This window comes from Chenopodium quinoa, unplaced genomic scaffold (genome assembly GCF_001683475.1).
Source record: "Chenopodium quinoa cultivar QQ74 unplaced genomic scaffold, ASM168347v1, whole genome shotgun sequence".
In the NCBI taxonomy this organism is placed as follows: domain Eukaryota; kingdom Viridiplantae; phylum Streptophyta; class Magnoliopsida; order Caryophyllales; family Amaranthaceae; genus Chenopodium; species Chenopodium quinoa.
The window spans coordinates 2880656-2894401 of record NW_018745323.1 but is presented as its reverse complement, the minus strand read 5'-3'; the positions used below and the strand labels follow the sequence as shown (position 1 = coordinate 2894401).

The 13746-nt window shown below is 34.7% G+C and overlaps 1 protein-coding gene across 1 annotated transcript; it reads right to left on the bottom strand.

The window, feature by feature from the left end:
• Positions 1-5430: 5430 nt before the first annotated feature.
• Positions 5431-13746, bottom strand: LOC110712357 (copper methylamine oxidase-like). Its single transcript, XM_021890808.1, has 12 exons — positions 13109-13746; positions 11792-11901; positions 11372-11677; positions 9676-9788; positions 9230-9560; positions 8882-9097; positions 8524-8760; positions 7857-8042; positions 7445-7585; positions 6540-6808; positions 6216-6297; positions 5431-5782 (listed from the first exon to the last, which is right to left on the bottom strand). Exons 1-12 carry the CDS (start codon positions 13320-13322, stop codon positions 5657-5659), a joined length of 2331 nt encoding a protein of 776 aa, XP_021746500.1. The 5' UTR covers positions 13323-13746; the 3' UTR covers positions 5431-5656.

Genomic DNA, 13746 nt, shown 5'->3' with positions numbered 1-13746 from the left:
CCGGATCCAGATCCGTTTTGTATATAGGATCCAGATCCGACCCGGATCCGTCGGGTTTAGAAAATGAGGACCCGGATCCGTCGGGTCTAGAAAATGAAGATCCGAATCCAGATCCGTTGGGTCCAACGGATCCGGGTCCAAAACGGGTCCAATATATTTTGCCTAATTTTTTGCAATAAATGTAATGTTCGGGTCAAAAAAATTATTTCAAACTTACGTTGTTGGTTATTAAGTTCAACCCCAATTTAACCAACTTATACACTCATATTTTGAATTAAAATTATAAACAACAAAAAAATACGATGTTACATATGAGCTAGTGAAAAAACAACGATGATGTATATAATATGAGCATCCAAAATTCATCTCTTAAAAGGGTTAATCTTTATCATGACTAACACTATCAACATTTTTAATTAAGAAACAAACAATTTTAGTTTTTTTTAATAGGAAAAATAAAAAAAATGGGTCCACGGATTTGGATCCGGGTCTAGGGCCCAGACCCAGATCCAGATCCGTTTTTGTCAGCAGGACCCAGATCCGTCGGGTCCAAAATTTAAAGAACCAAATCCGTGAAAACGGATCTGGATCGGGTCCAGATCCATTGCCACCCTTAGGTTTATCGGAGGTTAGGTGGTGGTTTTGGGGTTATATTGGGTTCAGCTGGTTAGCAATGGGGTTTAAGTGGTGGGTTCGACTGAGCTATGAGGGTTAGGTGGCGGTCCCCAACGGCTGGGAGCAGGTTGCCGGTAGTGGGGTTTAGGCCGCCGGTGGTGGGCTGGTGGTAAGGTTAGATTTAGGGTTTTTCTTTTTTTTAAAAAAAAAATAAAATTGTATTTAATTTAATTTTTTTTTTAAAACCAATGTCATATTGACAAGTGGCCATAGTGGATCCCATTAACAGATTCCCTCTAAAAAATTGTTAGTTGGTGGCCTGGTGCATGAAATCCAGTTTTTGGGATTTTTTTATGCATATGGTGTTATAATAAAAATTTTAGATTTTGTGGTATAAATATATAATCCATTTTTTTACAAAATTTGTGATGTTATTTTCTAATTTTTTTTCTAAAATTTAAGAGGTCTAACAACCAAACACCACCCCTTTTTAAATGCAAGTTGAGTTTGAAGATTATTTTATAAATGAATTCAACATTGGCATGCTACCCAATTACCCATGTCCTTGTTTTAAGTATAATTGACGATAGTAGTAAACTCCTGAATTTGATTAGTTTCAAGTCTTTCAACTATATTTTGTTTGATAACCTTGTAGCTAGGTTATGTTCAAAGCATCAATAAACTATTGATTGGTAACATTATAGATATCACTGGAGAACAAAATCAAAATGCAATGATAATTTATCTACGAAGTATTTGTTTTCTTTTGAATAGTCACCAACTATGAATCAATTCAATGATTCATATTATTTATACCTCATAATTATTATTACGGAGTATAAGCTATTTCTTCTAAGTGATATGTGACAAAAAAAAAATAAAAAAATAAAAAAAAATAACAAAAATATTATTTAGTTTATATGCACAAATTCTTGCAATACTTTCAAATTGTCAAATTGTTATTGGCTAATCTGCTTAGACTTTGAATGTATAACATGTATGGTATGTACCCTTAAATTTTTATTTGTACAATCATTAATAAAATCCTTTAAATTTTAATTAGTTGTTTGAATGATAATTCAAAATGCATTATGGTACAATTCATACGATTTAACAACTACAGACATTACAATATATTATAGCCAAGGGAGTATATGGATTAATATATTGTCAAAATGCTAAAAAAACTAAAAACTGGATATGGAAAATGAGTTGATTAAGTAGGTGTAAGCCAATATCCAATCATTTAAATATTTAATTAGGTAGTGGATATTTGTCCATCCAGAGCCACATGCCGCCTCTGAACCCTGTAATGAAGACAATCTAGTTAAGAGCTTGTCTTTTATTGAAAAAATTTAATTATTAAAATTAAAATTAAAATTAAAATTAAAATTAAAATTAAAATTAAAATCTAATATATATCTAATATCATATCATATAACTAATATATAAAGCTAAACTTTTAGCCAGGCGACGAGACAGCGACACTTGGCGTTTCAACTTTTCGCCAAGTGTCGTGCCACGTAGGATAAAATTATATAGAATTCAATTTGTATGATAAAAAAGGTAGTTTAGAAATTTATTTTCAATCAAATTTGGATAGAAAATATAAAACTAAACTTTTAACCAGGCGACGAGATAGCGACACTTAGCGTTCCAACTTTTCGCCAAGTGTCGTGCCACGTAGGATAGAATTATATAGAATTCAATTTGTAGGATAAAAAAGATAGTTTAGAATTTTATTTTCAATCAAATTTGGATAGAATTTTAGGATAAAATTGTTAATTTAGAGTTTTATTTTTGATAAAGTACCAATATTTCATATGTACAAATTGAATTATAATTTTATTAAAAAAATAGATTATTACTGTCATAAATTATCATATAAATTTATTTTTGTATCATAATATTTTTTTGGAGCAAAGGAATTAGTTCAAAATGTACCACATCCATGGTTTATAATATATTCTAATCAATTAAAATAATATACTTCACAATCTAATATAATTTTATTACTGTGTATAGACCTGTCAATCAGGTCGGGTCACGAGTCATTTCAGACAAGGTCAAAAAAAAAAAAAAAAATTCACCAATATTATTATTATTTGTCATTACATGTCTACAAGTTTGAATCGTCACAAAAACACGTCAATTTCTAACTAATTTTGTATCAATGATATGTTTTAAAATTTGACATATAGATTAAAATATATCTTTAAATTTACTAAACAATCCGGGCATCGCACGGGCACAAAACTAGTAACTAATATATAAAGCTAAACTTTTAGCCAGGTCACGAGGCTGCGACACTTGGCATTCTAACTTTTCGCCAAGTGTCGCGCCACATTGGATAGATTTAAATAGACCTCATAAGATAAAAAAAAAGTTAATTTAAAATTCTATTCGCACGGGGCACAAAACTTGTTATATATATAAAGGGAAGTTTTTTCCCGAGTTTTTTAGAGAGCCACGTAGGATTTAATTTTCTTAGCGCGCCATGTAGGATTATAAATTTAAGTTGTAGCCAATTACGAAGTAAATAAGAAATTATTAATTTATTTTACAATTAAATAATTCAAATGCCACGTAAGCAAAATTGACGAATGAGATTTTAAAGTTTAAATTAATTAAATACAAAATATTATCTTTAGAGATTAGGAATTTTATCTAATATTTTAAAACTAATATAATAACAATTTAATCACATAAATATGAAAATATTTTTTGAAAAAAATACTAACAAACCGTGCATCGCACGGGCTTCATCAAGTTAAAATTAAAATTAAAATTAAAGATGTGTACCCATTAGAAAATTAATTTTACTCAAATAGCTTCATACTCCCCATATCCCCCTTAATTTTGTTTCATTTGACTTTTCACGATTTTCAAAATATGTGTTCAAATATACTCTGTATTACGAAGTATATCTCAATTTCTATACACATAAAAATTCTACCCCATAAAATGATTCTTACAAAATCGTACATGAATATATTATCACTTACAGTATAAATTAATGAGAAATTTATAGTCTAAGATTCAAAGTTTTATAAATTTGACCAATATATTTACAATGGGACAAAAAAAGGGACGAAGAAGGGAGTAGTTTGATAGTTAGTCACTTAGACCCTCTCCAATGGTGAGACTCAAGTTTTAGGGTCTGTTCTCACACGTTTATTTTCAGTTCAGCTCAGCTCTATTAAGTTCAGTTCAGTTCAGCTCCTAATTTCCTTCTCTTAATTCAGTTTAATTCAGCTCAGTTCAACTCTAATAAGGGTCTGTTCTCATTGACTGAACTCAGCTGAACTGAACTTTTTATAAGAGAAGGAAATTAAGAGCTAAACTGAACTGAAAATAAACGTATGAGAACAGACCCTAAGTTCAATTGAGTTCAGCTCTAATATGTTCAGTTCATTTCAGCCAATGAGAACAGACCCTTAGTATTGAAATACAAAATGATTTTTTTTTTCCTCCAATGGTGATTCTATACCCATTTTCAATTTAGCAACTCATGTGAAGTCTAATTTCTCAATAGTGAGACTCTCTTAAAATATACAAATGTCACTTGCAATTTATGCCTATCAAATCCATTTCTTTTTTAATATCAAATATTATAAGATTAAAAAAAAAGTAAAATTTAAATACATTACACAAAATACTCTCTCTCCTAAAAATACTCACTTGAGTCTCACCATTGAAGAGATTAGACTTATAGGCTTATAGCCTTGTTATTCTTCGCACACTCGAAGCTCGGAATTATGATTACGCATAAATATTGCATTCGTTAAAAAAAAAAAAACACAAATCAATCAGTGTTCAACTAACTAATAAACACATCACGTACTTCTTTGGGGCTAAAGTCTACAGTACACTCCGTAATTATTAATGGCCGGGGAAAAGGGGTGCTTGCACGGTTGTAGTAGGTGGAACTATAAAAGCCATGCGCCCATGCATACTATCCAACAGATTGATGTACTTCAATATCTGTATTCTGTGGGCATAAAACCAAGACCAAAGTATGGTTGCATTCTCTCACGATTGCCATATGAGACAAGAAGTTACAGCTCAAAATTATAAAACAACGCGTTTTTATGTGGCTAGTTATATCGTGTGATCAACTGACATATACCAAAAGTGTTTTAAAAAAAAAAAAACCGACACATACCAAAACACTAAACAAGTAACCCCTAATCAAGAAACTCCCGATCGAATAACCTTTGACCGACCAAAGTAACCCCTAAATAAGTAATACCGACCACACGTTGTGACCAGTCACATGAAATTTGTGATATCAAAATACATGTCTAATACTCCCATGGTATCCAGACACAAAAATTTAAATATGTTTTAAGATAAGTCATACTCATATAAATTGTTCGTATTTTGTAGTAACTAGTAATGGTCTGTTCTCTTACGTTGAAATTCAGTTCAGCTCAACTCAGTTCAGCTCCTAATTTCCTTCTCTTATAAAATATTCATTTTATTTCAGTTCAACTCAGTTCACCTTTTAGTCAATGAGAACAGACCCTAAGTTATGGTTTTTTTTAGGAAGTTTTAATTCCTATGAAATTGCCAACCATAGCACAAATATATTTTGTAGGAAATCAATTTCTCAAGTTTTTTCTTACTTAGTTACTAAATTCTGCTTCATGTTTCATTACCTGGTCGTCTTGTTTAATTTTAAATATTTAAATACGGAGCTTATCACATTAACACATTTGTTTTCTCTAAAAAAAAAAAAATTTTAAAAAAAAAAAAACTGTCCAAAGCGTCAAGTTAAGCTACGACGCATGCAAACCATATCAAACTCTCACGTTAGTAATTGGTCTCATCTCAAATATCCCAAATTGATTTGCAATATTGCACTTTGTCAAAAGTACCATCATAAACCATATTCAATCTAAACACTATGGTTCACATTGGGATCAACCTATTGAGATCGTTATGACAAGAAATTATTGAGCAACTCCAATGATAGATTTCAAGCTAATGGACACTGCAATTACAAGTAAACAGACATTCTCAAGAAACATATTTTTCCTTAGAGTTTGGCAATCATCGCATTCTGAATAGGCTTAGCACCCACAACATTAGCTTCCTTCATATCAGACTCATGTGTGTTGGGTGGTACATCAACTGCAGGTGAGCAATTGAAGAATCCGTGGGGCTGCAAAATGCAAAGCAGAGACAAATGGATAGCATGAGTATATCGTATCTATTCGGATAGGGGAAACTGGCTAAAAACATACTGTGTGATCAGCATTAAGCAATAAGAGGAAGCAGATAAAAGACTCAGCATGTTTTTCGCACAAACAATTCATTGTATCGAAGTCATAGGATAGTTGGCTAAGCGGTCTATGTTCTGAATCTTCTGATTGTCCCTTGGATCTGGAGCTAGATGTGAAATTGTGAAGTCATAGGATAGAATTTTAATGACCTCTTTTTATTCTATTAGCTAAAGTTTACACTAAACTAAAGTTTCAGAAATAAAGCAAATTGTTATAGTTAACAGAATGGTCCAGAATTTAGTATACACTGAATTTTCCCTTTCTTTATAATAGGTGAAGCAGAGCTGATCCAACAAAGAAGGATTAGCTTACCATGAGTGTAAAGCCCAGATGTTCGACAGGCATGACTGGCCAGTCCTCCAGACGCGGTATGTGTGTCAACCCAAATACATACCTACAGCAATTTGAAACATGAGTAGGTGCAGAAGAAAAAATTAAAGTTGACTGGCAATTAGGAAATGTATAAAGATTAGCCATGAGTGATTATCATACAAAGTTTCCAGACTAGAGAAATCAAAAGAAGAGTTTAAAAACGAAAAAAATGAGACATGTTTATTTATAAACACATGCAAGTGCAACTGCAGTTATTCAGCCTATTGAGAACTTGCACTCCTGCTGTACAGAAAGAAAACTTACCAAAGAACTACATCAGCCTCCTCCAAAGAACGATTTTGTTTAACCCAAGAAGCCAGCCCTTCCCCAGCACGTGGATTTTGATTTGGAAATTCTCCACCAGGAAACATCTCATTAGGAGCGTATTGTGTAACCCATAAGTTATGCTTCAAGAAGGCAGCTCTTCTCAGGAATTTAGCCTCAGGACCTGCTAACGGTAAACAGTTTGACCCCGGCATAAGCTTGTAACCAGTCAGCTGGCCAGTACGGTTAACTGTTCTTGTATTCCTGACCTAGATTATGAAATTGAATTCAGAAATTTGCAATCAGTGCCTAATGTTAAGAAAGGAGCAAAATAAAAGATAAAGGTTCAAAAGCACAATTGCTAGCTAGCATAGAATGCATTATTTATGAACAATGCTAGCTATAAATTGAGGAGTTAATGCTGCTAACAAGGTTCTGAGGATTAAATTGAGGAGTTTACCAATGCTAGCTAGCTCTACTTTGGAATACGCACTTAAACCTTTACTATTCCCTCTCTTTCCTTCCTTCCTTCCTTTGGAGTATATGTTTACAATCTACAAATATCTTAACACCTCTTCCTTTTTTTCAATTTCAATTTTAGTAATTTCCAAAATGATAATCAAAGAACTTTCAGACGATAAACAACGTCAACATTCTTCTTCTCAGAAATATGAAATTTCTTTAATAATCATTTTGGAAATTACTAAAATTGAAATTGTAAAAAAGAGATGTTTTGTAGAATGTAAAAATTATACTCCAAAGGAAGGAAGAAAGGAGAGGGAATAGTAAGGGTTAAAGTGCGTATTCCAAAGTAGAGCTAGCTAGCATTGGTAAACTCCTCAATTTATATGAGGAGGGGGGTCATCAGCAGTTAAGAGATGCTTCAAAGGGTCAGAGTATCTTACAATCCAGTGGCGGGCAGTCAATGGATTACAATCACGCACTGCCTGTAACTCGGATCTAAGTAGCTTCTCCTCAGCATAGAATGCATTATTATGAACATTGTCTTTCCCAGGTTCCTCTACCTTGACATTCAGCTCAACAACCTGCAGAGAGCAGATAAGCATTAAATGATACAGTGTTGCAATAGAGCAAGTTGCCAATCTTAAGAAGACAGTCAGACATATATATCAGCACCCAGGTCACAGGCATACAGCAGAAGCCTCGGAAATTCAGTGTACAGTTTACTGCTTGACCTCAAAAGCTGATACTATCAAAGTAATAAAACTTTACCATATAAGATGCAAAACCAATGCATCCATAAGAGCATATATGTAAAAATAAAATATTGCTATAACTTGCAATCACATGAATTACCTGATTCAGAGCTTCGCCAGGCTTGCAATCAACAGCCATGTCCATACGAGCAACGAAGAAGTGCTGATGTACAGGTGCATACAACCCAGGAGCAATTGTAGTACCATATTTTCGTACTTCACCAGGCAGTAGTGCTCCAACACTGAGAATCCCAGTGAGTTTAACTTCAGCCTCAATCTTGCCATCCTGTAAGACAAAACTCAAACGTTTAGGTTCCCATATAAGAGCAAGTAAAATGTGGAGACACAGAATCAGAAACTACTTCACATAAAGCTAACAGATTACAGAGCTATGCTTCTAACTATTAACAATCACTAATGATCCAACCATCAAACACTCACAAAGTTTCAAATTTTGTCTACTAACCAAACAAAATGATTCCTTTGTTGGATCTAGGAGCTTAATTTCTTAAGAAATATTACATGTCAAGGAAAGCAATATCCTGTGATGTACCCTAAATTGTCAGCTTGATAAATCTTGTTTCGGCTAACTTACAAGGGCAAGCTAAGAACATTTCCCTATTTTGAGGTATAATTGCAGCATTTTTGTTAACCACATAGTCAAAAGTTGGTACTGCCATGAAAGTGCAATCTGCAGAATCTTTTTTGTCAACCAAATAAGCACTAAATAGACCCATTGCAGAAACAGGCCAAAAAAAAAAACTTGCCTGGTAAAAGTGCCAATAGAATCCATACTCATAATTGGCTACTGTGCAGATGAAGGAAACAGTAAGCCTTCTAGATCTTCTCACTTCAGCTAACCCTGTTCGCCAGTCTTGATGCTTCCATAATATTCCATGGTCTTCCTCGTGCAAACAGACACAATTTTCAATTGTTTCAACACCTCCAGTGAAGTTTGTAAAATGGGAATCAAAATATTTGATAGAACCTAAACAATCACAACCCTGCAGCATTGGAAATGTAACAACATAGTTACTGCATATTCTATCCAAAAAGCAGCAAAGAATTTGGCTTGAGATTACCCAAGTAATCAGAAAAGCAGACTAACAATGGGCAGATATTAACCTTTTTAAGAGAATGCGCATTCTTTCCCAGACCATCTTCACCAGCATCAAATGCGTTCTTCCTGTAGTGTGGTTCATTTGGATCACCATAAGGAACCACCATCTCAACAAAGCTTAACCTCTGAGCTACAGAACGGCGGCCTCTACTTCCATCAACATATGCAACAGAATGTATAACCAATCCTTCCCGAGGAGTAAATCCAACACGAAAACTCCACTGCCAAACAAATTTAAAGCAAAATAAGAGAGAGAATTAAGTACAATAAGTATGATTCAGTATAACAGTTTAAAAACATAGATGCACTTGCAAGGTTATGCTACAAAGCAATTTAAACAAGCAATAAAGCACCTTTTGCCATTCAACAAAATGGCCTTTCACTCGAAAACTGGGCCCTTCAGGCTGAAGAATATGCAATGGTTTTACATCACTTCGATCAACACCTCCTCTTGTTTCACCAGGTGTGTAATTTCTTAAAGGATCAGCAGGTGGAAGAGGAACAAATTTTTTGTCCTCAAATTCAACCAATACCATATTTTGCATATCAACCAGAACATGGATTCCTTCAACTGGACGAGCATAACCATTCTCCATTGGACAATCACTCTCAGTTCTGCAGAAGATGAGGGGCTTAGCGAGCCTACGGCTTGGAGAGTCAGCCTCACTGTGATAACCAACGCACCTGCAGAACAGTAATGGTAATGATAGTGATTCATTTACAGATCAAAAAGAGGAAAATGAGCAGACGAAAGAAAGCTGCTAAACTTGAAAGCAAGTACTAATTTTCTGTAACTCACCATGCATCTACCATAACAAGATCCATATCATCAATACCCCTCTTTTTCATTGCCTCTCGGAATGGTGGATAATCCTTCACAACTGCTTCACATTCAGCATATTCTACAGCGTCCTGCAATTTTATTAAAAGAAACAGGAAGATATTAAATGAAAATAGACAACTATGGGCACACAGCAAACAACGAGAATGAAAAAACACAGATATAGCTATTAACAGGTAACAAGATCTATCTTTGTCCAATAAATAGTTAATCTCTTCGCCGTGAGATACGAGAAATGCTTTTTAATATGAATCACTTAATAATGAGAAGCTTAAGGAGAACATTTTTGAAGTCAAAGTAGAAAGTTGGGCCATATAAGGTGAAGAGAGCAGAGCCTTAGCCATTTTCTAGAAGCCAATCATAAAAGATGTAATCCCATGAGGCCATGACACTAATCATTATATTGCTCACAAACAAAAGGGCACTTTTTGGGTAAATACTGAAATCCCAAATTGGAAAATGATATTCCCTATAGACTATAGAGTACTCTAACACGAAAAATTAACAGGCTAATACATTCATTGCCAATTGAATTTGGAGTTGGACCTCACTGTGGTGTGTAAACTTGGGCTTATATTCCTCCCTATCCCCTCTACCCCCCCCCCCCCTTTCTCTCTTTTCTCCTTCAAACATGTCTCCACAAAAACTCTAGAATGGTATAAACAACCTTTCAGGGACAATGTCCAATAACAACTACCAAAAAAAAATCAACTTGGCCGAAAATAATAACAAATGTGCGGTATTGAGGCTGTTAACAATCTAAACCCAGCCTTTGGTAACAATGATTCATGTATATTTGTTAACCAATATGAAATCATGAAATAGATCATTCATAACAATGATTCAAATCCCTTTCTTTCCATACCCATTGGTAACTATATATAAATGATTTATGTCACTGATTAATGTATATTTTGTAAAGATATAATGACTAAATGAAATTGCTAATGTAGACTATTGTTTCAAGAAAAGTTAGGAAAAGAGAGTAGGTTTGACTGTGAGAATACGGAGGATAAAGCAAGAGAGATATAGGTGGGCCAAAGGCGGATGTAATAAAAAAAATGTGGATAGAGTAAGTGAGAGAGTGAAAAGAGCTAAAAAGTCTGGGGGTAGAAAGGGTAATGTAGTAAGTGAGGCTTGCTAAAAATGGAATAGAAGTAAGAGCGAGTCAAATTTTCTAAAAACCCAACGACAGATGGTGATTTAAAATTTCAGGAACAAAGAAGTATATAATACCAATTTGGTAGTGAAAAGAACATCAAAAGAATATTACTCATGCTACTGTGTAAACAAAGTGTTTCGGAGTAAGAATAACTAAATATCCATGATCAAGTTTTGACTTTTTTCCACACCATCAAGCTGGAGTGCTGGACTTAAACTGATGGCGAACAAGACCAGATCATACTAGATACCGACTAAAGCATCAACCCCACTGATACTACTTGTTTTATACAAGAAGCATGAGGGGCCAAATCCCAATCTCCCATCCACACACACACATGCGCGCATAAATGTTGAGTAGAAGGTACATCCATTGATAATGGAGAAGGATGAATATCCAAGTACATGGAGAAATACATCACAAGATAAAAGCATTATTCACTTGACTCGTGAAAGGAAAAATCATAATCCTAAATGTTGTTGCAGCACATACCATGGGAGGCTGAACATCAGGAACAACTTTGGACGAAATGACTTTGCCCTTATGGTGGCCCCCTCGTGTAGTAGCATGAATTTCGAGGAGTTCAACAATCCATATGCTAGTCTCATTTGACTTTTTATTGTAGACAATGAGTCTTGCCTGACGCGGGGGAAGCTTAGAAGGTATCACAGGCCTGCCTTTTACCCTGGGCAGCAAAGAGGGTTGAAAAGGAGGAAAGAAATATGCATCTGCCATAGCAATGACAAGCTTTTCTGGCTCCACTAAAACCACCTCAATAAACCGCATGCTATCTCTCTCCTAAAAAAAAAAACATGAAGGAGATCCAAAAAAACGAATTAATCAAATAATTGGTTATTCTAATGAATCAACCACAAACCCTAGAAAATAAAACCAAGTAAAACAGAAAGAAACCTCTGGAGTTGCTCCTGCAGCTCTGACAGTAGCAACTGCCACCTTGATTTCAGTAGCTGATAATGGATCCAATGGGTGGCTTGTTCGACCCCTCCATGGCAAAGAGGCCCCTGTCAAAGTAGCACAGTTAGAGACAAATAGAGCGCAAGGATGGAGAAAAGGGGACGAATCACAATGACATATGTGACCCCTTCATCAACCAAATATGCAAAATTTACTTAAGTTCAAAATGTCACAAATTCTTCCTTGATAACAGAAGAATATGTTATTTCATTAAACCAGGAAACTACAATCATCCACGTTCAAACAAGCCTGTTTCTTTCATGGATGCAACCAACATTCCGCGTAATACAAAAACTCACTCAAAGCTCCCAGAGGAGCCAGAACATCATCACTTAGTCAAACACGATGCAAGAACTATTGCAATGGTGGGTAAAAGAAGACAAGTCAACAAAAACCAGAGACCTTAATAGCTGGAAATCATTCTCTAGCAAGACCTAAAGAATCTCTGATAAGAAATCGAGTAAACGAAATAATCACCTACTTGTTACTTCATATTATTTTAATTTACTTCTTGGATAACCTGGATTTTAATGCAACAATCTGGTTGTCAACATGATATGGATTACAAAGAATAGCTCAACATGTCTCATACTTTCATGCATTTCTAAACTCTCAGTTATACTCAATAAGGCCTCTAATTATAATTTGTTGTTGACAACTCCATTGAAGTTTCCTATTTAATTTTATTCAAGATGGACAAATGGCGCTTCTCTGTGAGCTCTGTTTGAGTGTAAATCAAATAATCATTGATCGATAAGCTCAAGTATAACCCATAAATCTAGAATCATCCACAAAACTTTGAGAACTATTACGAATTTACAAATCCACTTGGTGAAGACCATTATACAGTTAGTCTGATGCACGAATAAAACTCAATAATATTTAATTCTAACATTTTATTGACCCAGTCTTGAAAACTAGCTTCCATGCAACAAATCAAATTTGAAAAAACAACTGCAAAATCAAACAAAATTACGGATGAATTTGCGATAATTAATTCAACATTTTGATAAACATTGTCTAATCCATTTGATTAAAACTAATCGGATAAACTTCGAAATGATTAAATTTAAATTTCACCATAGTACGACAAAAACAGGCTTCAATAATGACGATCATTATCATCGATTACAACATCTTTTATCAAGAAATTAGCACAAATTAACAAAATGCATAGAATCGCAACTTATATTCGCACAATTCACAAATTAAAAATCAACGAAACTTCTAGAAACAACAAGAGAGAGCAACAACCTTTAGCTTTGGAAGCAGCAGTTACGGTAGGACTTTCAGGAAGCGATTCAACAGGATGAATCAAATTCGCCTGTCTCTCACCGACAATCCGATCATCGGTGACCGGAGACCGATCGACGATGACGGAAGACGGCGAAGAATCACGGATCTCGCCGGAATTATAGCAGATTGGAGAAGAAGAAGAAGACGTCGTTTTTTGCGAAGTTGAGGCCATTGAAGAGGATTAGAGATCCCAGTGTAATAGTAATAGTAATTATCGTCAGCAAAGTACTCAACAATTGACATACAGCAGCACTTTCACTCTCTCTGTAGGTTGCACCGCCCACTCGCCGCCTCAATCGCCGGAACTCCGCCGCCGGAGAAGGAAGCTTCTAGAGAGTGGTGGAGTTGCTGTAATGGAGTCTCTGGAAGAGGAAAGGGTGTGGGTGGATTTATAGGAGAGAGAAAGGGGTTTCACGTGTAATGGCGCTTTTTTTAGTGGTTATTTTTTTAATTTTAATTTAATTTTCTGAAATTGGTTTGTTGATAAAACAAAGATAGTTTACCAAAAAAGGAACTTTGTTTTTGATCTTGATGGTTTTGGTGGTTGTTTATTTTAATACTTGTACTTGGTTTGGTATACTAATAAATTAATAATA